At 42.8% G+C, this 24,778-nt stretch overlaps 2 protein-coding genes and 1 pseudogene across 3 annotated transcripts; all 3 read left to right on the forward strand.

Annotated features, from left to right (window-relative positions):
• The first annotated feature begins 2,651 nt into the window (after nt 1–2,651).
• On the forward strand, nt 2,652–6,214 carry LOC104748523 (uncharacterized). Its single transcript, XM_087487163.1, has 6 exons — nt 2,652–2,883; nt 2,969–3,061; nt 3,585–5,110; nt 5,240–5,690; nt 5,757–5,923; nt 6,107–6,214. The coding sequence occupies exons 1-6, from the start codon at nt 2,652–2,654 to the stop codon at nt 6,212–6,214; spliced, it is 2,577 nt and encodes an 858-aa protein (XP_087343289.1).
• An 11,752-nt stretch (nt 6,215–17,966) lies between these two features.
• LOC147926691 (putative F-box protein At3g23950 pseudogene) lies at nt 17,967–19,996 on the forward strand (annotated as a pseudogene). Its single transcript, XR_015581798.1, has 2 exons — nt 17,967–18,102; nt 18,444–19,996. The product of XR_015581798.1 is annotated as a putative F-box protein At3g23950 pseudogene (transcript).
• A 1,095-nt stretch (nt 19,997–21,091) lies between these two features.
• LOC147926692 (uncharacterized) lies at nt 21,092–23,257 on the forward strand. Its single transcript, XM_087487164.1, has 2 exons — nt 21,092–21,162; nt 21,214–23,257. The coding sequence occupies exons 1-2, from the start codon at nt 21,092–21,094 to the stop codon at nt 23,255–23,257; spliced, it is 2,115 nt and encodes a 704-aa protein (XP_087343290.1).
• Nucleotides 23,258–24,778: the final 1,521 nt, after the last annotated feature.

The raw sequence follows: 24,778 nt of genomic DNA on the forward strand, positions 1-24,778 counted from the left end.
ATCACAATAGTGTAAGACATAAAGCAGAATCCGGTAATCTTACTGTTACTCAAATTTTACAAATGGTCTGATTGACCTTTTTAGGCTAAAGACGGCGTTTCTCTACTTTTGCATACTGGTGATTTTTTTTATTTAGAAGTAATATGCACTTTTTGACTAACCATAGAGAGAACTTCGGTTCTGCCCTCTTCCCTTATGGAGAGAACCTTGCATCCAACCTCCTTTATCATGGAGAGAACCTTCGCTCTGCCGTAATTACTCCCTTGGGGAGATAACCTTGCGTGCTACCTTCCTTATCTTCCTCCTTTGGGGAGATAACCTTGCATCCAACCTCCTCCACCATAGAGAGAATATTGGCTCTGCCCTCTTCCTGTGTGGAGAGAACATGTTCACGTCTTTTAGCTATCTCAAAGTGGCTTGCTCAACAACCAATGAAACTAAAGACCATTTTCCAACGTTACAAAACTTTTTGATAGTAACTAATGTTAAATTTGCCAATGTATTCATGGAAGTTTCTTTGTCACACCATGATGTAGCCTCTGTCTTCAAGCTCCTATAGATCCATCAACAATGATTTATGTTTTTTCAACCTATCTATGTTTGTTGTAAGTTTGTGTTTGATTAGCATATTTTATCCAACCATTAGGTTGATGACCTTCTCCTCTTTTATCTCCTTTTGAGATTATACTAATGGTAGCAATTATGTTCTCACAAAAAAAGGTCTATAAATAACCAATCAAGGTTGAGAAATTAGAAGAAAATTAATATGACATAATTAATGAAATAATAGAAAATTATAAGCACGGTAATATATGAATCTCAAATAATTCAAAGATGAAAATATAAATTAAATAAAACAATCTAAAACTACTACAATAAATTTTAAAAACAGTATTAGAAAAAGAAGATGCATATATTAATCTTCCATTTTTTTTTGGGTCAACATGTTAATCTTACCTATTCCAAACTGAAAAAGTAGAAAGTAAGGAAAATTTGTCTTCTCATTAAAAAAGTTTGACCAATAGAACAAAGTTGAAACCAATATTTTTGAATAAATTATTCTGTTAGATGAATAATATGAGATAATCTATGTTTCTATAGAAGTGAGTATTTACATTTTTTAGAATTAATAAATTTCTGTATATTTTCCTTAATCATTTTTCTATTTTATGAGAAAATTTATTCCAATGAGCTTATTTAAAAAAAAAAATTTATTGCTTCACACTTTCTTGTATGACGTACTATCGTTCGACGATAAGAATGTTTTCTATTTCGTTGATCTAGTTTTATATAATCTATGTTGTTATCTTGCATTTATGTATTCATATTTTTTTATGCTACATGTCCTGCAAATTAATAGAAATAATAATAACACCGTGAGAAATTTTTTAATCCCAAAAACCTTAGTTATTATGCATAAGAAACTTTGTTAACACTTCAAAAGTCAAAGATTGCGTAGTATGCATTAAAAATTTGAGAAACGAAAGAAAATTAAAATAAACGATGACGAAAACACGTGGTAATATCTAGGGTTCTTTTTATATAGTTGCTTCGATTAGACAATAAACAAATTACCTTCGAGACTTATTCAAGAACAATGATGTGTCAAACAAAATGTTATAAAAAACAAAGAAGAAAATTTTATCCAGAAAAACAAAGATAGTCGAAATTATTTTGTTTGGTGAAACATATGTCATCATCTCTTTGCTTACAAATGGGTGTATTTAAAATCCTTTTCTTTTTAGGATTAACAAAGTTCTTTTTTAATTTAATAAGATTACAATTGTTTTATGCATCGTTTTACCAAACTTGAAAATTGTGAATTCTGATCGTTAAAATTAACACGTGTGACGATCTGATGAGTTACTAACTTTGATATGTGATTCGATCTGGTGAGTTTTTGACTTTAATCTCTGATCGTTAAAACTAACACTTGTTATGAGTTACTAACTTTGAGAACCAAGCTTTATATAATAAGATATTCCAGAGGTGAAATTTGAAGTGTTGGTGCGACTTTCATTAAAAAGCATCGCAAGATGCAGATCAGTGCAGAAAGAATGGAAACTTCTGATCGATTCGGACTACTTCCGAGACCAATTCATCTCACGCAACTCTTCCTCAGTCTCACGGTCAATCATTCAAACCAGACCTCACAAACTGACACTTGAAATTGTTGGTCATCATGCATGCAAAACATTGGAACTTGCTTCTTCTCCTGGATCATTAGTGATTTTTTTTTTTTGTCGAAACCACAATCAGGAAACTACTAGTCTTAGCTTGTACCGATGGATTGGTGTTTCTTTACGCACAAGCTAGCGATGGAACTCAACTCTTCCTCAGTCTCATGAACAATTGCAATGCCCTTTTTGAGTTTTGGTATTTTTTCGATTCCGATCATATTTCTTAATCGGAGAGACTAATTCGGCTAACATCATCAGTCACTACGATTACCGGACCGGCGATTCCACCTCTTACCGTGACCGTCGAAGGTAAGTGTGTGTTGTATGTGTTTGCTTATTGAAATCGATAACTCCGAAATTTGTTTTTTAGAGTCTGTAATTGAACCGAGTATGAAGCAAATCCGGCTTAATTTTTCCCAAGTCATCGTGTTACATGCATAGACAATCTTAAGTTATATATAGATAGCAGGGATGTGGGAAGTTAAAAATGGGGTGACTTGTCTTCATTCTGCCTTCTGGTTTGGTCATCAAAAGTCCATTGCCTTCTGGTTTGGTCATCAAAAGTCCATTGCTTTGAATGGGATTCTTCATTGGCTTTCCAACCTCACCGGTTCTTTTGTAGCTTACAATTTCTATGGACGTCATGAAGATGCGTGTCACATCATATATTTCCCTGACAGTGGAAAAGATTATGAGTTACCGCGTTTTCGGAGTGTAAGTGCATCAGAGCTCTGAGGGTGACAGGAGCTTGCGAAGTGTCTCAGAGTGCTGATATGCTGACGTGGCAGATGGGCTGACGTGGAAGAAGATTATGGACGCCGTGATAAGAAGCGTGAGAAGTAAGGAAGAAGAAGATCAAGATATACACGAAGATATTGAGGGTATATTTGATCGACAGAGTTAAGGGAGGATATTTCTTAGGATAAGGAATATTTCCTTTTAGTTAGGGATTCACAAGATCTAGGTTAGAGATCGTGTGTAAAGGGTTTAAAAGAGACGAGGGCTAGCCGCAAAAGAGTTAGCACTCGTGGGAAAGTTTGAGAGATTTGTAAACCTTTGAGCAAACAAAAAGAGCTTTGAAGGTGAGTGTGTTTTTACTCTTTTTGATCTACACAGGGTGTTGTGTTAGATAGACAAGAGAGTAGGCTTAGATTCATAACTTGTAAAAGGGAGTTTTTATAAGTTTGAATAAAAGCGTTTTGCTTGGCGCATTTCCAAGCAGTTTGAGTGATTGTTGTCCTCTATACCTTTACAATTGGTATCAGAGCGAGCACCTGATAAAAATTTCTGATATCCTTTTTCAACAGGTGAGATCTTGCGGCAAGGGTATGGAGAAATCACTGGATTTTGTTGCGGTTCAATAACCATTGAAACTCGATCCTGAGTGCTTTGGTTTTTGGAAAGTGTCAATCAAGCATGCCATCTCAAGCATTGACATGGAAGCTTGGTTTGCGGTGGAAGATGGTTGGTCTCATCCGACGGAGAAAAATGAGAAGGGAGACTTGGTGCTTAAGCACAGGAAGAAATGGACGGCCGAAGAAAAAGCGGAGTCCAAACATAACTCACAGGCTCTGTCAGTTATCTTCAAGTCTTTGCCTAGGGACATTTTCAATCAAGTCCAAGGGTGTGAAGCGGCCAAGGAAGCATGGGACATTCTGGTAGTCACGTTTGAAGGCACAAGTAGGGTCAAACGTACAATGCTGGACAATCTCGCTTCAGATTTTGAGAACTTGCACATGACAGAAACTGAGTCAGTTGCTGATTACAGCAGTCGTCTGAGTGGTATTGCACAAGAAGCTGTAGTTTTGGGTAAACGCTACAAGGACAAGAAGCTGGTGAAGAAATTCCTCAGGAGTCTGCCAGATAAGTTTCAACCACACAGGTCTGCTATTGATGTTTCACTGAATTCTGATGAGCTCAAGTACAATCAAGTGGTTGGGATGATGCAGGCATTTGAGATACAGCTGAAGAAGAAGGAAAAGATAAATGAGAAATCATTTGCTCTCAAAGCCATTGAGGAACAGAAGATTGCAGAGTCTCAGGAAGTTGCAGATGAAGAAAAAGTCGGCTTGCTGGTTAAGAAATACTTTCGCAAGATGGAAAGAGGTCAGCGGAAGGGAACATCATCGGTCTTGAAATCTGATACTGATAAGGAGATCAGGAAGGGTGACAAGCAAGAACAACTGTGTGCTGAATGTGAGGGTTTTGGGCATTACAAGTCTGAATGTCCAAACAACAAACGGAAGAACTCTTTGCAATGCTATGGATGTAAGGGTTACGGTCACACTAAGTTTGATTGTCCTTCACGAGAAAACAAGCAGAAGTACTACATCACTTGGAGTGAAAGCAACTCAGATGAAGAGGTCGGCAAAGGAGAGGTTCTTAACAGCTTCCTTGCACTGCTAGGTGTCATTGAGGAAGATGAAGAAGATTATGTGGTGCTTGAAACCAAGGACGTAGATGAGAAGGTGAATTCTGATTCAGAAGGAGAAGAGGGAGATTTGTCAGTAGAAGATCAGATAGAGCTTCTCATCAAGACGGTGGTTCAGAAGACTCAAGACAACACACAATTAACTTCTGAGAGAGATACCTTACAGCTTCATGTTGCCATGATCTCTAAAGAATTAAGTGAAGAAAAGGCAAAGACTCTGCGACTTGAGAAGCAGTTAGATGAACAGCTGAAGAATATCAGGATGCTGAATAAAGGAACCAAAGATCTGGATACACTGCTGAGTACTGGAAGATCCAGCAATCTGAAGTGGGGTCTGGGTTACCAAGGAACAAACACCAACCCAACCACTAAATTCGTCAAAGGAGTGGAGTCTGAACCAGAGCTGAAGGAGAGGAAGTTCCCTCAAACGACTAGAAGGTGTGATCAGGTTCCTGTGAATCCGAATTCAAGAAACCCAAGGATGGTGGTGTTTCCTGAGGTAAATACTAGGCCGCCATATGTCTCTAGTGGGTTTCGGCAGACGTCTCAAAGACCTGTTCAGCGTAGTTGACGGAGAGGATGTTGGTATTGTGGGCATCTAACTCACTATAAAGCCCAATGCTATCAGTTCCAGAATCGTGTGTCTAACCTTATGCAACGTCGTGGGTTTTTTCCAGCTGTAAGGAGAAACACACAGGAGTATGTCAGGAAAGATGATCTCTACTATCATGTGGCTTTCACAGCAGAAAAAACAGAGGTTGATCAGGCCAAGTGGTATTTTGACAGTGGTTGCTCCAGGCATATGACTGGTGCCCGTGATAATCTATCACATCTAGAAGGTGTTGCTGGAGGGAGAGTTACTTTTGGTGATGGAGGAAAGGGTACAATCCGAGGAAAAGGCACAACTGGTGGTTATTCTCAACCACATCTTAAGGATGTCTTTCTGGTCGAAGGGTTGAAGGCTAATCTGATAAGTATCAGTCAGTTGTGTGATGAAGGTCTGGATGTCACATTCACCAAGAAGGGGTGCAAGGCTGTGGATCAACAAGGGTCAATACGACTTAGAGGCAGAAGATCTGGTAACAACTGTTACATGTGGAAATCATCAATATAGTGCTTTAACACGACTGCTGAGTTGGATACAGAACTGTGGCACCAGAAGCTTGGTCATCTCAACATTCGCACAATGATGAAATTGGCTAATCAAGAGGTTATGCGTGGAATTCCAAAGCTGAAAGGTGATCCACAGTTCATATGTGGTCCTTGCAACAAAGGCAAGCAAGTCAAGACGTCTCATGGGCCTGTGACAGATGTTCGCACTAGTCATGCACTCCAGTTAGTACATATGGATCTGATGGGTCCAATTCAAGTTTAGAGCATTTCTGGACGACGGTTCATCTTTGTCATGGTGGACGATTTCACTCGCTACACCTGGGTGCGATTTCTTCGTGAAAAAGCTGATGCTCTTGAATGCTTTCGCATTCTTGCCCTGCAGATTAAAAGTGAAAAATGTTCAATCCAAGCTATTAGGAGTGATCATGGAGGAGAGTTTCAGAATGACAAGTTTGATCAATTCTGCGGAAATCAGGGCATTGTTCATTAGTACTCTGCTCCGAGAACCCCAGAGCAGAATGGTGTTGTTGAACGAAAGAACAGAACACTTCAAGAAATGGCGAAAGCTATGCTGCATGGGAATCAAGTGCCACATCGGTTTTGGGATGAAGCTGTCAACACTGCTTGCTACATTATCAATCGTGTGTATGTCCGACCTGGAACCAGCAAGACTCCCTATGAGTTATGGAAAGGTAAGCCACCAACTGTAAGCTACTTTCATGTGTTTGGCTGTCTATGCTACATCCTGAATGACAAGGATCAGTTGGGTAAATTTGACTCAAAGAGTGATGAAGGGATCTTTCTTGGTTACTCCGGACACAACACTGCTTTTCGTGTCTACAACAAACGCACAAGATCAGTTCAGGAAACAGTAAATGTTGTTTTTGATGATACTTCGTTTCAACGAATTGATATGGTGCCTGTTCTCTCTGACAAGGATCTGGTAACTGATGATGAGAAGTCTGAGCAAGCCTCTGGGAGTGTGAGTGATCATGCCAGCACTGGATTGTCAACAGACGAGCTTCCTCCATCTTCTCAGGTCCATCGGAATCACTCCTCAGACGATGTTATCGGTGCGATTCAGGGGGGTAGAGTTACCAGGGGCAAACAGATTGACTTTGCTCAGCTGGCTGGAAGGAAACAGAAGACTGTAGTTCCAGACACTGTCTCTCAGGACTCTGAGATAGTTCAATTTGCCTGTTTTGTTTCCACTATGGAACCAAAGAATCACAAAGAGGCTCTTCGGGATGAGTTCTGGGTTGCTGCAATGCAAGATGAGCTGGAACAATTTGAGCGCAGCAATGTGTGGGAACTCACTAAACGACCAGCTAATGTCAATATAGTGGGAACGAAGTGGATCTTCAAGAATAAGAGTGATGCCAGTGGATGCATTGTGAGAAATAAAGCAAGACTAGTGGCCCAAGGTTACTCCCAAGTCGAAGGAGTTGACTTTGATGAAACCTTTGCTCCGGTAGCAAGGCTAGAATTGATCAGGTTCATGTTTGGTATGTCATGTGCTCTCAAGTTTACATTACATCAGATGGATGTTAAAAGTGCATTTCTGAATGGGATTCTACAAGAAGAAGTGTTTGTAGAGCAGCCAAAAGGTTTTGAGAACCCACAACATCCTGAGCATGTGTACCGTCTGAAGAAAGCACTATATGGTCTCAAGCAGGCTCCAAGAGCATGGTATGAGAGGTTAACAACGTTTCTTCTGGATCAAGGATATGTTCGTGGAAGTGTAGACAAGACACTGTTTGTTCTCAACAGCAACAATGCCTTGATGTTCGTTCAGATCTATGTGGACGACATTATTTTTGGTTCTACCTGTCAATCTCTGGTGCAAAGGTTTGTGAAGAACATGTCACAGGAGTTTGAGATGAGTATGGTGGGAGAGCTGAAATACTTCCTGGGTCTGCAAGTAGAACAATCAGCTGATGGGATCTTTGTGTCTCAAAGCACCTATGCTAAAGAATTGGTTCAGCGATTTGGTTTAGGAAAGAGTAAAGAAGCCAAGGTACCTATGGGAGTCAATGACAAGCTTTCAAAAGATGAGGAAGGAGAGGATGTGGATGAACGACTATACAGAGGTATGATTGGGAGCTTGCTCTACCTGACAGCAAGTAGGCCTGACATTTGTCTGTCAGTGGGGATTTGCGCACGGTACCAGGCCAAGCCTAAGTTGTCTCACTTGCTAGCAGTCAAGAAGATCATCAAGTACGTCAAGGGGACAGTGAACTTTGGTATTTTCTTCACCAAGGATACCAACACCAGTCTGAGCGGGTACTGCGATGCTGATTGGGCCGGTTCTGTGGATGATCGCCGAAGTACAAGTGGAGGATGCTTCTTTATGGGCAACAATCTAATTTCATGGCACAACAAGAAGCAGAACAGTGTCTCACTGTCAACCGCTGAGGCAGAATACATTGCCTTGGGCAGCTGTTGTATACAGCTCCTGTGGATGCGTCAAATGTCCTCTGACTATGGTATGGTTTCTGACACTTTGTTAATTCATTGTGATAATTTGAGTACTATAAACATCTCTAAGAATCCTGTCCAGCATTCTAGAACAAAACACATAGATATTAGACACCACTTTGTTCGTGAACTTGTTGAGGCGAAACTGATTGAGATAGACCATGTGAGCACTGATTTTCAATTGGCTGATTTGTTTACTAAGCCTCTGGATTTCAACAGATTCATAAATCTGAGGAAGTCTATTGGTGTCTGTGAACTCTAACTATTTCTCTGAGTTGTGTTAGTCTAAGGCAGGAACTGGAGCTAGAACAGATCATAGAAATCCTGGAATATATAGGAGATCAACATCTGAAAGAGTGTGGGAAATAGCTGCCTGTCTTGCCGGTCTGTCCATCCTGTTAAACGTTGCCATGATTAAGGAGGTCAAAGAGCTGTGAAGAGACATGCACAATCATTCAAAGGTTTAATAACCTAAGAAATGATGAGTTCCAAATCAGTGGCTGACGCAATCAAATGATGTCACTGAAGCTCAAGATGCTGAAGCAGTCATCATAAGGCTGTTTGGAGAAATAAAATAAAAAACAAAAAAAAAAAAAAATCTTGTGCTCTTCAAAGAGATGAACTCCAGCTGCCTTAACATGTTGGGATGGACTGGAGACTAAAGGCATGCCAGTGTGAAAGACTACCCACATGCAACAATACTCTGATCTTCAACAATTCAAGAGGTTGTGATAGTTTCTAGTGAAGGTTCTGAACAAGTGGCGGATACGACAAAGGTCTGGTTAGTGTTCTATCTTCTGCACTGTTTAAGTTTAAAAAAAAAAAAAAAAAAAAAAAAAAAAAAAAAAAAAAACAAAAATACATATATTCATTGCTCATGTGTGTTTAATTCTCGTTCAGGGTCCCTCATGAATCTGTCATTAGTGGTTGTGTGTATCTGTGTGTTTGATTCATGAATCTGTTAATTGGATTAAAAAGGAGGAAGAATGAGATTTATTAATGCATTAATATTAATTGCGATTGATTGAATTAACAATTGAATGCAGTCAAATGAGGAAATAGATGCAGTGTACACTAATGTTTAATTAAGTGGTTTCAGGAAAACTTTAATGTTTTGGGCCGAGTTTGTGCAGCCCATTGAGACTCACGGAGGTGTATAAAAAGGAGCAGCTAGGGTTTTGGCGTTTTCCTCATCACCTTTGCGATTTCAATCCTGTGTCGATTAATCTTCTGCTCAAATCTCTCCTTGTAACACCCGCAAACCAATTTTTTTGGTATTTTGGTAAGGGTGTCGATCGACACCTTCTAGTGAGGCATCGATCGACACCAGTTATGGTCGGTTTGGTCGGTTCAATTTTAATTGTCCGGTTTGCGTGGTTGGTTTAGGGAATCCCTAAATCGAGTGTAAAAGAGGGAAAACGACCTAGGGTCGTGTTTTTGGTGTTATTTGGCCGCTTTTAGAGAAAAAGAAAGAGAGAAAAGTGTTCTTGAGCTTTTGGGAAGAGTTTGAGAGATTCCTTGCTGTTCTTGGGAGATCTAAGGCTGGGAAGGTGTTAGAAGCTTGCTAGGAGTGAGGGAATTCGTTCTTGTTGGTCAGAATCTTCTTGAAAGAGGTGAGTGCATGACCATGGCTTATCTAAGCTAAGATCTCTAGATTCTATGTGATTTGGTGCTTATGTGGTTGTTTCTTTGAGTTCTCTATGATATTTCGTTGCTGTCTGGGCTGGGTTTGGCTTCTGGGAGTGCAAGGAGCGGATTGGAGAAGATTGGAGGCGAGATTCGGAGTTTCTGATCGAGGGAAATCGCTGCTCGGCATCGGTGTCGGTCGACACCAGTTGGGGTGTCGGTCGACACCAGTTGGGGTGTCGGTCGACACCAGTTGGGGTGTCGGTCGACACCAACGCGAGGACGGCTCGGGACTTTGGCGAGTGTCGATCGATGCCATGTGGAGGTGTCGGTCGACACAAACTAGGGTTTTCGGGAGTGTCGGGCAGGGTGTCGGTCGACACCAGTTTGGTGTCGGTCGACACCAGATAGTCAGTGTCGATCGACACCATCTGGTGTCGGTCGACACCCCTTGTTCAGTTACGATGGATGTTGCATGCTATGTATATTGCCTGGTTTGTTTTATTGATTGTTGTTTGTGGCATGTAGAGATCTTATTGCTTGTGTGTATAGCCCAGTAGATGGGAGGATTGCCTCACTGAGTGTTTATCAAATACTCATGCATCTCAATTTGTGTTTGTGGTGCAGGTAAAGGCAAAATGTGTAGCGTGGAATCATGGTGATGAGGAGGAGGATGATCTAGGGTCTCGTTTGTGTGATGTTGGTTATATTATTTATGTTGGAACCTTGGTTAGAGTTATGTTAGGTTGCTGGATAGATTGGATAGGAATGTTATTGTATTGATGATGTATCGTTTCTGTATTATAGGTATGTTTCCGCTGTGCATATTGGTTGTTATTGGTTTAATGAGGAATGGTGGTTTGGGTGGTTTAATTAAGTAGTATGGGATGCTTAATTATATGTTGTATTTAGTATTAAAAAGAAAAAAAAAGGGTCGGTCGTTTCATTTTGGTATCAGAGCCCTTACGGTTCTAGGTTTGGGTTCACTAGGTTTCTGTTGTGATGTTTGGGATTGCATGTCTTGATTGATTATGTGAGTTAGTTAATTGTGTGTGGCATGGAGTCCTAGAACATCCTCTTCGAGCCTTCAATGAGATTCCACGGTAAGATGTGTGTTTGTGTGCGGTTTTGATTTGTGTACTTAGCTTTCTGTTCTGGGTAGTGCAGATGGTTAAGGGTGGAGCTGTTGCTGGTCGTGGACGCGGACGTGGTGGGGGTCGCGGTCGTGGTCGTGGTCGTGGTAGGGGCAGAGTCCCAGCAGTGAGTGAGTCTGTTGAGCAGAGTGTGACAGCTGAGGGTGTCGGCGAGTCGCAGGATTTCCAGGAGGGGTCCATGAGTGTGGCCGGTGGTGGTACTGATAGGACCGTAGGCGCTGAGGGGGTCGGTGCGGGCGGTGTCGGTGCTCGAGTGGCCGGTGGTGCTAGGGTTCCGGGTGTGGGAATCCCAGCAGGTGGGGCTCCTGTGGGAGGTGTGGACCTGGCGGGCTTGTTGACACAGCTGTTGGAGCGGATACCGGGGTTGGGTCCGGCTCAGGCTCAGGTAGTGCCACCAGTGGTGGTGGAGGAGTAGCAGCCAGTGGCTGCGGATGTGAGAGCTCATGCTCGTTATTTGTCTATGCTGAAGGAGATGCATAAACTTTATACTGAGAGGTTTTCGGGTGGTACAGACCCTACCGTTGCGGATGCGTGGAGGACGAGTGTGGAACGTAACTTCCATACTCTGAGATGTCCTGAGGAGTTTTGGGTGGACATAGGGGTCCATCATTTGAGTGGTGATGCTGAGGTGTGGTGGAGATCGGTGGCTGCTAGGAGAGTGCAGAGGGAGATGACTTGGGCTGACTTCGTCTTGGAGTTCAACCGCAAGTATTTTCCTAGAGAGGCATTGGACCGGTTGGAGGTGCAGTTCCTTCAGTTGTCACAGGGGACACGGTCAGTGCGGGAGCTGGACTTGGAGTTCAGTCGACTTCTTTGTTATGGGGGTCGGGCTATGGAGCCTGAGGAGGCCCAGATCAGGAGGTTTATGAGGGCTCTTCGTGATGACTTGAGGGTCCATTGTAGGGGACGTAGTTATGCTACGCGTGCAGAACTGGTTGAGACTGCAGCAGAGATTGAGCAGGATATCCGGGCATAGTCAGTGGTGGTCAGTCCAGCGGTTCAGACAGAGGAGACTTCGGAGCAGAACAATCCAAACAAGGGTAACAAGTCGGAGCAAAGGCATAAGAGGAAGCGGGAAGACACGTCAGGTATGCAGCAAGGTGGGCGAGGGTGCTTCGGATGTGGGAGCAAGAACCACAGGTTGGCAGACTGTCCCAAGAAAGGTGATTCACAAGAATATCGTCGATCGTGTTACCATTGTGGAGAGGAGGGGCACATCAGGCCTTTCTGTCCTAAGTTGAGACAGATGATGGGGGGTGCGGCACAACCGAAGGGAGGACCGGGTGCTCAACTCGGAGATTATTTTGGCTTCTGTTTCTTTTTATTTCAGCTACGTATTTTCGTTTGGAGTTGTAAACGTTTATTGCACTTGAGGTTTTTAATAAAATGCAGTTATTTGGTTTTTGGAATTGTGGATCTTGTGGAAAAGAAAATCGCTCGGGAATTCTATAAATGGAAAGTTTCCATGCATAGAAAGTTTCTAAAAACATAAAGTTCTATGAATAGTTAGAACTTGTATTTAGTGGAAAGGGTGTTTGTAAACACCGAGGAGTTGAGATGTTAGTAGTGAGACCTGGGGGTGGCCATGGCTGTGGTGATATTCTCAGAGAGGATATGGGGTCGGTAGGACATTGAGATGTTCTACGCGGATCACGGGGGTGGTCCAGGTTGGAAAATGCTTATAGACGTTATGACCGTTTGCTTGAGGGACGGGGGGTCCTGAACAACTCATGAGGAGATGGGGGTTCTCCTGAGGGGACGGGGGGTTCCCTAGATACCGATAGCTCGAGGGACTGCGGTCCTGAGGGTGGCAGAGGAGATGGGGGTTCTCCTGAGGAGATGGGGGTTCTCCTGGTACCGTGATCTTAAGGGTGACGACCCGAGGGTGAGACGGTATGGCTCAAAGACGGGGGGTCTGAGAGTGTGATCGGTATGGCTTGAAGGTTGCGACCTAAGAGCAGATGAGTTGGTGGCAACAGTGTCAAGGGCGTGGAAATAAGAATGGTAACCGGATGTGGATTTATGAGACTGATGGAGGTTCAATCTCAGGGTTACGGTTGAGATCGGAAGCGGATCTCGGGATTGATGGGGGTTCAGTCTCGGGGTTTTCTATGTGTTGACCAGGAGGGTCAGGTGTATGCTGGTCGGGGGGACCGGAGTGGTGATGACCAGTGGGTTCAGGGTGGTTTGGACCAGTGGTGTCCTTGTTGTGGCAGACCAAATGGGTGGATGGTATGAACTGTTGCGACGGTGTTTTTGTGAGTTTGCGGATGAGTGGCGGTGTGTTCAGATTCGAGGACGAATCTTCTGTTAGTGGGGGAGAATTGTAACACCCGCAAACCAATTTTTTTGGTATTTTGGTAAGGGTGTCGATCGACACCTTCTAGTGAGGCATCGATCGACACCAGTTATGGCCGGTTTGGTCGGTTCAATTTTAATTGTCCGGTTTGCGTGGTTGGTTTAGGGAATCCCTAAATCGAGTGTAAAAGAGGGAAAACGACCTAGGGTCGTGTTTTTGGTGTTATTTGGCCGCTTTTAGAGAAAAAGAAAGAGAGAAAAGTGTTCTTGAGCTTTTGGGAAGAGTTTGAGAGATTCCTTGCTGTTCTTGGGAGATCTAAGGCTGGGAAGGTGTTAGAAGCTTGCTAGGAGTGAGGGAATTCGTTCTAGTTGGTCAGAATCTTCTTGAAAGAGGTGAGTGCATGACCATGGCTTATCTAAGCTAAGATCTCTAGATTCTATGTGATTTGGTGCTTATGTGGTTGTTTCTTTGAGTTCTCTATGATATTTCGTTGCTGTCTGGGCTGGGTTTGGCTTCTGGGAGTGCAAGGAGCGGATTGGAGAAGATTGGAGGCGAGATTCGGAGTTTCTGATCGAGGGAAATCGTTGCTCGGCATCGGTGTCGGTCGACACCAGTTGGGGTGTCGGTCGACACCAACGCGAGGACGGCTCGGGACTTTGGCGAGTGTCGATCGATGCCATGTGGAGGTGTCGGTCGACACAAACTAGGGTTTTCGGGAGTGTCGGGCAGGGTGTCGGTCGACACCAGTTTGGTGTCGGTCGACACCAGATAGTCAGTGTCGATCGACACCATCTGGTGTCAGTCGACACCCCTTGTTCAGTTACGATGGATGTTGCATGCTATGTATATTGCCTGGTTTGTTTTATTGATTGTTGTTTGTGGCATGTAGATGGGAGGATTGCCTCACTGAGTGTTTATCAAATACTCATGCATCTCAATTTGTGTTTGTGGTGCAGGTAAAGGCAAAATGTGTAGCGTGGAATCATGGCGATGAGGAGGAGGATGATCTAGGGTCTCGTTTGTGTGATGTTGGTTATATTATTTATGTTGGAACCTTGGTTAGAGTTATGTTAGGTTGCTGGATAGATTGGATAGGAATGTTATTGTATTGATGATGTATCGTTTCTGTATTATTGGTATGTTTCCGCTGTGCATATTGGTTGTTATTGGTTTAATGAGGAATGGTGGTTTGGGTGGTTTAATTAAGTAGTATGGGATGCTTAATTATATGTTGTATTTAGTATTAAAAAGAAAAAAAAAGGGTCGGTCGTTTCACTCCTTCTCCATTCGATCAACACTCTATCAACGATGAAGTCCATCTTTAGTGGTTTCCACTATGACTCCAGCTCAGATGAGGAGCTTCACACTCCACCGTCCTCGTTGCCTCCGCCCACTCCACTTGCTCTGATTGATCCCGCGACTGCCATGGTGGTCTACCAGCCTCAAGAGGAGTCTGTCACTGCATCACCGACTCGGGTGGATCAAGTTCCCTCGCCTTCTCACGGGAACCAAGAAACCTGCGACTCTTCGTCTTCTCCGCCGAGAGAGGTGACTTCTCGATTTCCGGTGGTCGATCTCACTGGTGATGTTCCTTTTCCCACAGTATCGAATCAGGGGATCTCGTCTCGTCTGCGTAAAAGACAATCAGCTGCGGATACAGATGGTCGTGAATCCAAGCGTCCGTCTCTCCGTAAGGACAAGGGTGTGTCCTCCTCACGCGGTGCATTGTCAAAGGACTTTGACACAAAACGGTTCATGTCTGCTGAGGCTGCTCGGCGGTATGGTTTCTTCACCTCTCGAACCATTGCTGCTGAGGTTAGCTATACTCAGGGAGTAGGTGTTTCTACTAGGGAGCTGCTTGATCAAGCTGGTCTGTTGAAAACAGTCACCCAAATTGTCCCTTATGATTCTGAGGTTGTTTATGAGTTCTGGGCAAATCTTCCTACAGTTAAGGTTGAAGGAAACTCAGTTGATGTGCTTGTCAGAGATTGGATGTACGAGTTTTCCCCAAGCCGCATCAATGCTCTGTTTGGTCTTCAATCAGTTGATGTTCGTGAACAAAAGCTACAGACGGCTGCAATCCTGGAGGAGGATCTCGCACTCTTTTTATCTGGTGGTCAAGTGAAGACCTGCAAGCAGCTTGTGTCGACGGCAATCAAGGACCCAGTGATCAAGGATCTGAATAAGATTTGCTGCAGCAACTGGTCTCCCACGGTGAATATAGGGTACATATCCGCGAACAGAGCCATGGTGATCTACATGATCATGCATCGTATTCCGTTTGATTTTGGGAGGATGATCTATGAACAGATCATACAGTTGGGTCTGCAAGCTCAGTCAGGGTTTCGTCTACCTTTTCCAAGCCTTATCCATCAGCTCCTTGCAGCTCAGCGTCCTGTCCCGAGTCTTCAGCAACAAGACGTGAAAAAGACAAAGGGGAAGAAGACTGTGTCGCGGCCCGCTGAAAAGACTATTCATAGTGGTACATCTGCAGAGCGCAAAGCCATCCGGTTGGCGATCAAGATCCTACAAGATGCCTTGGACGCTGGTAAGTGGTTTCTCACTTTGATGTTTGCTCCAGTTTCTGGTTTAGTTTCTTGGTATTTTTGACTAAACTGTGCCAAACAAGCAGGGGGAGATGAGTCTGATTCAGAGGCCTGAGGGGGAGATTAAGCTATGGGGGAGCAGTTGTTATTTTTTTTTATTTGATTTCATGTGGTTCTCCCCTGTTTAAAACTTGAGACTTGTTTTTATTGTTTTTATTTTGTTTCTGTTTTGGTTTTGAACAGTTTATTTTTAACAAGTCTTTATCGGTTAACCGTCTTGTGTTGATTGCTGGAATATTTTGCTAGTACGGTTGTGTTCTTGTCTTGGGTGTATTGTCTGTGCGTTTTCAGGTTTGATGCTGCGGTTGCTTGTGTGGCAAGATTCAGTCAAAAAGGGGGAGATTGTAAGTGCATCAGAGCTCTGAGGGTGACAGGAGCTTGCGAAGTGTCTCAGAGTGCTGATATGCTGATGTGGCAGATGGGCTGACGTGGAAGAAGATTATGGACGCCGTGATAAGAAGCGTGAGAAGGAAGGAAGAAGAAGATCAAGATATACACGAAGATATTGAGGGTATATTTGATCGAGAGAGTTAAGGGAGGATATTTCTTAGGATAAGGAATATTTCCTTTTAGTTAGGGATTCACAAGATCTAGGTTAGAGATCGTGTGTAAAAGGTTTAAAAGAGACGAGGGCTAGCCGCAAAAGAGTTAGCACTCGTGGGAAAGTTTGAGAGATTTGTAAACCTTCGAGCAAACAAAAAGAGCTTTGAAGGTGAGTGTGTTTTTAATCTTTTAGATCTACACAGGGTGTTGTGTTAGATAGACAAGAGAGTAGGCTTAGATTCATAACTTGTAAAAGGGAGTTTTTATAAGTTTGAATAAAAGCGTTTTGCTTGGCGCATTTCCAAGTAGTTTGAGTGATTGTTGTCCTCTATACCTTTACACGGAGAACCATCACGACCTCGGAAGGGTCTATTGTTTACTTCAACGAGTATGGTGGTAATGGAAACCGCACATTGGCTGGTCAAGTACACTGAAATTGGTCCTAAGGCGTGGCAGCACCTCTTTTGGGAAGTCAAGTTGGTGTCTTTGACCGAGCTAGGTATCGGTTATTTCCTGGTGGTGATGCATCCTTGAAACTGTGAGATCATATACTTGTAGAGTAGACACAAGAAAGGTATGGTGTTGTTTAACTTGAGGACTAAAGTGTTTAGTCTTCACAAGGAAACTGAAGACGCTCGTAAGTGTATGGATGGTTGCGTCTTGAGTTTTAACTGGTGTAGCGAGTATATGGAAAACGTTTCTAATTACTTTATCCTATCGTTTCAAGGTGTTTCTAACCATCTCCTTGCTTCACAGTTTGTTCTCCTTCGTTGGCTGCACCGTCTTCCCCGTCCGAAGCCTTCTTGATTTGTGTATTCTGTTTTTTAAGTTTTAATCAAATTTCAAATGTGAATGTTTTACTGTTCTGTGATGTAAGTCATGTAACCATGTACTAGTCATATTCTTGTGTTAGTAATATATATTCAATTATCATTATCTAGCCTTTGAGACAAGTACTTGCACACCACTAAAGTAAATTTTAAATATAATTTACCAAAACAAAATCCTGTATGGTTTGGTTTTAGATCTTCTCTTTTTATATTGAAGAGTTGATATTAAAATATTATATCTATGATATGTGATTTAGATATCTATAAAAGTAGACATGTTTATAGTGTATAATTATGATATTTTATTAATAACATTTATAGAATTAACATTAATTTTTGACAAAATTATATGAAAAGCCATTGACTTTAAGAACAAAACAAATTTTCTTATTAAAAATAAAAAAGTCTACTCATGAAAAGTTAAATTTTAATAGTCAATTAAGTTTTTAAAAGCTTTCAATACTATCTTTGTAGTCAAACAAACATATATATCCAAAAATATATCTTTCTTTCTTTGAAGTATTTATATTATATTTTTATATAGAAATAAATCTTCATAAAATTAATTTCCAGTTTATTACAATCTTTTTCTTTTTTCTTAAATGAATAACAAAAAAAAAAGACAAAAGTAAAAGCCATAGTGAAATGTACTTTATCTTCAGTCACCATAGTGGTTGCATATAAAAAGATGTATAAACCTAATGATCTCTGAGTTACGATTCTATAAATACTTGTAAATTTTCGTTCAACCCCACAATATCGATAACATAACCTATTTTGTTTCCTGCCGCCGTGCAGTATTAACAGCCTCTTTTCTTCTCTAGCTTTCCAGACGATATCAGGTAAGACTCCATTTTTTGTTTTTCATTACCAGTAGCAAGAAACACAAACCAAACTCTTCTCAATATCTATATATATATATTAGGATTTAGACCTCTCTATTCCCCATGAAAGAATATCGTATAATATTATATTATCTTTTTCATGTATGTATTTGTAGATTTGGTTAGATTTTCGTTTAATTATGTTAATTATTTTGTCATATACATAAAGCCATAAATCTCAACGTGTTTCGATTATTATTATACAAAAAGCATTTTCTTGTTTGGTTTTATGTAAATTAAATTTGAAGAGTATGTTTTGAAGCTTTTAATTTCATCAGTTATATGTTGTTTGTTTGCAGAAATGAATATTCCTGAGGTGACGTTTGTTGTCTTGGTGTTGGTGCGACTTCCGTTGAAAAGCATTGCAAGATTCAGATCAGTGTGCAAAGAATGGAAAGATTTGATCGACTCAGACTTCTTCCGAGATCACTTCATCTCACTCAACTCTTCCTCAGTCTCATGGTCAATCATCCAAACGGGACCTTACAAACTGACGCTTGAAATCGTTGGTCATCATGGATGCAAAACATGGGGACTTGCTCGTTCTCCGGGATCTTTAATGAGTTTCTTCGTCGAGAGAGCAATCAAGAAGCTACTAGTCTTGGCTTGCACCGATGGATTGGTCTTGCTTTACGTAGAAGCTGCCGATGAAACTCCTATGTATTACGTTGGAAACCCTTTGTTTCAAGAATGGTTTCGAGTCCCTCTCCCTCCTTTCCTCTCTTTGGAAGATTTTGAGATATTACGGACGCAGGAGCGTTTCAACGACTGTGGATTGGTTACGAAGATGCAGAGTGGTATCGTTGTGAGTTACAAGGTTGTGTTGGTGATGACTCACGGTGGTACTAACGTCGGTTTTGCGATTTACTCATCTGATACGGGGACGTGGGAAACTCGACATGTGACTTGTCCTCTTCATCATTGCTGGTTTAGTCACCGCAAGTCGATTGCTTTGAATGGGATGCTTCACTGGTTTTCAAGTCTCAACTCTTCTTTTATGGCCTATGATTTCTATGGAGGTAATGTTGATGATGAGTGTCGTATCATATCTTTCCCCGATAGTGGAAAACATGATGTGTTACGGCGTTTTAGCAGAACCTTTACAACCTCGGAAGGGTCGATTGTGTATTTCAACGCGTACGGTGAAAATGAAAACCGCACGTTACGGGTTTGGAGGCTGGTCAAGTATACTGATAGTCCTGAGGACGCGTGGCAGCTCTTATGGGAAGTTAGCTTGGTTTCTATGAATGATTGGTTAGGTATTGATTATTTCCCGGTGGTGATGCATCCTTTGAACTCTGAGATCATCTACTTGTGGTGCATGGACAAGAAAGGCATGGTCTTGTTCAACTTGAGGACACTAGCGTTGAGTCTTCACAAGGAAAACGAAGACGATAGCAAGTGTATGGCAAGTTAATCTTTTGTGGTGCAAAGACGATAGAAGTAACACTGGTCAACGTCTTGCTTCGGTGTCCATTGAAGAGCATCGCGAGATTCAGATCAGGAAGCTGAAGATGTTCGTAAGTGTATGGATGGTTGCGCTGACTCAGAGACTACAAACCGAACACGGCCATTATTATTATTTTATAAATCTTATGAGCATACGTATCATTAATCTGTCACTAAAAGACTTCAAGATTATAACTTTCAACGAGATTAAGTAATTTCTGTTAATTTATAAAAAAAATAATTAATTTTTTCAAACAAAAAAGTTGTCAGATGCCGGGTTTAAACCCTAAAATACTTCAATATGTTTAAACATGTAATTACATATTTTACATTTTCAACCATAAAAATTTCATACTATCAGGATTTAAACACGAAAATAAACATCTATTGAGATGAATTTAACATGTGTTTTACAACGGAACCGAAAATGCATAAATTGAGATGAATTTGACCACGAAACTTATGTGTTAAATATAAATATAGAAAATGATACATGCTGCAAGAAGAGAGTGACAAATGGAAACTTATTAGAGAAAAAGAAAAATCATTATTTTGGACAATATACTACACAAATTAAAGAATAAATTTAACATCTTATAATGTATAATATCAAATTATATTTTATCTTAAATATAAACATAAATAAGATAATGTATGTCATATAATATTAATTGAAAAAAATACACTAAAAATATTAAAAAGAAAATAACACATGTTGCAAGAAGAGAGTGGCAAATGGTATAACTTCTTAGACCTTGTTAAAAGAGAACTTTACTTTATTATATAAGATATATATTGACAAAAATAATTACATATTTTAAACAAAAAAAAAGTTTTTCGAGAAACCATCAATTAATAAATTAAACAAATATGCTACAAAAAAATGCATTTAATCTATATCTAACATATATCAAAACAGAAAAATTACAAAACTTTAAATTATTTTAGATAATATATGGTTGAACACTTGAACACGAAACTGTAAATAGACCCTGTTGTACCCACGATCTGTCATCTCGGGCAGTAGGCAAAGGGCCTAGGCCAGGCGCGTCTAATGGGCCAAGAACGTATTACTGATCGGCCCATCAGGCCCGGAGAAAGGAAAAGAGCACAGAGATGCTTCGTGTTGGTCAGCTCGCAGCTCGGACTCGGTCAAAGATTCTCGCATTCAAGAGGATTAATTAGGATACGCAAATCGTGCCCTATTAATTATGCATTAATTAGGTAATAAATTGGTCGATATAAATATGTAAGGGGGGCATCTTTTGTAAGGGATCGAACAAATTTTCCAAAACAAGCAATACAATACAAATTCTCAAAACTCTCTCAATTCAGTTCGGAACTTATAAACGGTGTTAAGCTCCTCCGCATTCGAATCACTTCGGAAGGAGAGAATTGATTTCAGTTCTCACATTTGGCGCTAGAAGGAGGGCAGTTATCACCTAACTCTTGATTAGTTCCGATTTCACACCCAAATCCATTTCATCCAACCACCGCTATGGCAACCGACTCTTCCAACCAGGCAACTCTGGAGGTTATTCAGAAGCTCTTGCAGGACCTGTCTGAGAAGTCTGACCGTCAGTAAGCAGCCTCGACGGCTCTTACAGAACGTTTCGACAGCCTGGAGGGTCAGGTCTCCACCCGTCTGGAGGAGGTCGCAACGTCAGTAGCCGACCTCTCAGCCTCCCACCGCGCGTACGCCGATCGGATTGATTTCTTGTCCTCCGACCAAAACCCACGCCGACGTGCTCTGGATTTTTCCGGCATTACTCTACCTCTCGCTTCGCAGACAGCAGCGACAAATGCCACCCCGGGAGATTCTTTCCCACCTCAGCTCAATACTCAAGCAGCGCCACCTCTGGTTGGCGATAGCCCCACTCCGGTTCAGCCCGGGGTCGCCGGCTCTTCCGACGCCCCAGTTCGCCTTCCTCATCCTGTGAGTGGGAACACTTCGACTCCGGGGCATGTTACCAATCCCGAGATCTTCTGCATGCAGAGCGAAATCCGGGATATGCGGTCCGTGATGCACAGTGCAACCACCTTGGCTCCAGATATATTCCGTGTAATTGAGGAGTCTAGGCGAACTCCCTTCTCTGACCAGGTGGCCCGAGTTCGCATCAAAGATACTGGCAAAATTAAGTTCTCAAGCTATGAAGGAAAAGGGGATCCGACCAATCATCTCAAGACCTTCTTGTTGACAGCTAGCCGAGTAGACCTCGAGCCTCACAAAGCAGACGCTGGGTACTGCAAGTTGTTCGCTGAAACGTTTAGTGGACCGGTACTACTTTGGTTCGCGTCCCTAGCAGCCGGCTCTATAAATAACTTCACCGAGCTGTCAACCTCGTTCGTTAAGCAGTATTCTAGCTCAATCGAAACCGCGGTAACAGATGCTCAGCTTTGGAACTTAAGCCAAAAAGCTAGAGAGTCTCTTCGGTCATATATAACAAAGTTCAAGGAGATCCAGGTCAAGATCCCAGGATTTTCGGACTCCACAGCTCTGGCCGCGCTTAAAAACGGCCTCTGGCATGAGTCTCGCTTCCGCGAAGAGTTGTCCGTGAATCGGTTCCCAACTATTCAGGACGCGCTACACCGAGCATCGAACTGGATAGTCGCAGAGGAAGACAAAAATTCCGCCGCGCAGAAACAAAACGCTCCGCCTACAGGAAAACCTCGGTTCGAAGCGCCCACCAAAAAGACTCCGCCTACGACTCCGAAGTCCGGGCCGAGCACGTTCGCGGTCACTCAATCTCCTAAGAAGAATTCGCCAAAGAATTCATCGTCCAAACCTCCATTCTCACCGCGTTCCAAGAGTGGTGTACTCCCAAGTAACAAATGGGTCCGAGATGAGGATACGTACTGCGAGCTCCATAAAACCAACAGTCATTCCACTCGAGACTGCAAGAAGCTGATGCACCTCCTCGCAGAAAAATATGTGGCGGGAGAAATGCCGAATGTAACAATTGAGGAGTTGGAGCAGAAAGCGACTCCCGAGGTGGACGAAGATGCCCCACCTCCGAGAAAACCGAAGCAATCTGACGGCAGTGCAGCCCCCAAGAAAAGAATAGACGTGATAATGGGGGGATCGCGACTCTTTCGAAACTCCATAACTGCGATCAAAGACCATCAGCGGAAGCTCACGAGCCCTCAGCCGAAGCGAGCTAAGGTCACAGCAAGCGACCTACCTGAAGTTTCTTTCTCAGAGAAGGAAACTGAAGAGTTGGATACTCCGCATGATGACGCACTCGTCATATCACTCGACGTGGCTAACCATGAAGTATGCCGGATCCTAATTGACACTGGGAGTTCGGTAGACTTGATTTTCCTCGAGACGTTGGCTAGAATGGGTATCGGGAAAGAGCACATCGTGGGACCGCCATCACCTTTGGTTTCATTCACGAGCGAGACGTCAATGTCCTTGGGCACGATCACACTACCGGTGTCCACTCAAGGAGTGGTTAAAATGGTGGAGTTCACGGTCTTTGACCGACCTGCGGCCTATAACATTATTTTGGGAACTCCCTGGCTCTACCAGATAAAGGCAGTGGCATCGACGTACCATCTGTGCGTCAAATTTCCAACCCCACAAGGAGTCCGGGAGGTTCTAGGAAGCCAAAGGACGGCAAGGAGCTGTTACCTCGCAAGTCACAAGCTCCTGGTTCAATAGCAACCACAGCTCGAGGTCCCGAAGAATCCAGTTCGGAAGCAGTTAAAAGGTGACCTCACTGAGCCCATTTTCATCAATGATAAGTTTCCGGATCAGGAAATCAAGATCGGAGTGGGATTGGATGGCGAGCTCCGCACTAGTCTAGTAACCTTCTTGAAAGAAAATATGGCCACCTTTGCGTGGTCCGTAGACGAAATGCCCGGTATCAGTCCGGAAGTTATCTCCCACGAGCTGAATGTGGATCCAACGTTCCGACCTGTAAAGCAGAAGCGAAGGAAGCTGGGTCCTGAGCGAGCTGAAATCGTTAACAAAGAGGTGGAACGTTTACTGAAGGCAGGACAGATACGCGAAGTGAAGTACCCAGAGTGGCTCTCGAACACAGTGGTAGTTAAAAAGAAGAATGGAAAATCACGAGTCTGCGTTGATTTCACCGACCTAAACAAGGCGTGCCCCAAGGATAGCTTTTCACTTCCGCATATCGACCGACTAGTTGAGTCCACTTTGGGTCACGAGCTGATGTCTTTCATGGATGCCTTCTCCGGCTACAACCAAATCCTTATGAACCCGGACGACCAGGAGAAGACTGCATTCATTACGGACCGCGGGATTTACTGTTACAAGGTGATGCCTTTTGGGTTAAAGAATGCGGGAGCAACTTACCAGAGACTGGTAAATCGAATGTTCGAGCACCAGCTCGGAAAGACCATGGAAGTCTACATCGATGACATGTTGGTGAAGTCGATGGAAGCTAGCTCGCATCTCACGGATCTGAAAGTTTGCTTCGACATCCTGTATCAGTTCGGGATGAAGCTTAACCCCACAAAATGCACTTTTGCAGTCCCATCAGGGGAGTTTCTGGGGTATATCGTCACAGAAAGAGGAATTGAAGCGAATCCGAGGCAGATTAATGCTTTCTTGTCTATGAGTTCTCCTAGAACTTTACGCGAAGTGCAACGCCTTAATGGACGGATCGCAGCCCTCAACCGCTTCATCTCTCGCTCTACGGACAAATGCCTCCCGTTCTACCAATTGTTGCGAAAAGGGGGGAAGAACTTCTTATGGGATGCGAAGTGCGAAGTGGCGTTCTCTCAGCTCAAAACTTATCTATCCGAGCCGCCGGTCTTGGCTAAGCCCGAGTTCGGAGAGCCGCTTTTTCTTTATGTAGCTGTCTCGGACAGTGCAGTCAGTGGAGTCCTGGTTCGGGAGGAAAGGGGGGAGCAGCGACCAATTTTCTATGTCAGTAAGTTATTTACTGGGGCAGAATCCAGGTACCCTATGATGGAGAAATTGGCCCTAGCAGTAGTCACTTCGGCAAGAAAGCTGCGGCCTTACTTCCAGTCCCATACAATCATAATCCTGACGACGCAACTACTTCGGACGGTGTTACATAGTCCAAGCCAGTCTGGGAGACTAGCTAAATGGTCCGTCGAGCTGAGTGAATATGACATCGAGTTCCAGACTCGAACCTGCACCAAGGCGCAAGTGCTGGCTGATTTTTTTATCGAACTCCCACTAGCCTCT

This window comes from Camelina sativa, chromosome 15 (assembly GCF_030686135.1).
Source record: "Camelina sativa cultivar CO46 ecotype springtype chromosome 15, ASM3068613v1".
Lineage (NCBI taxonomy): Eukaryota > Viridiplantae > Streptophyta > Magnoliopsida > Brassicales > Brassicaceae > Camelina > Camelina sativa.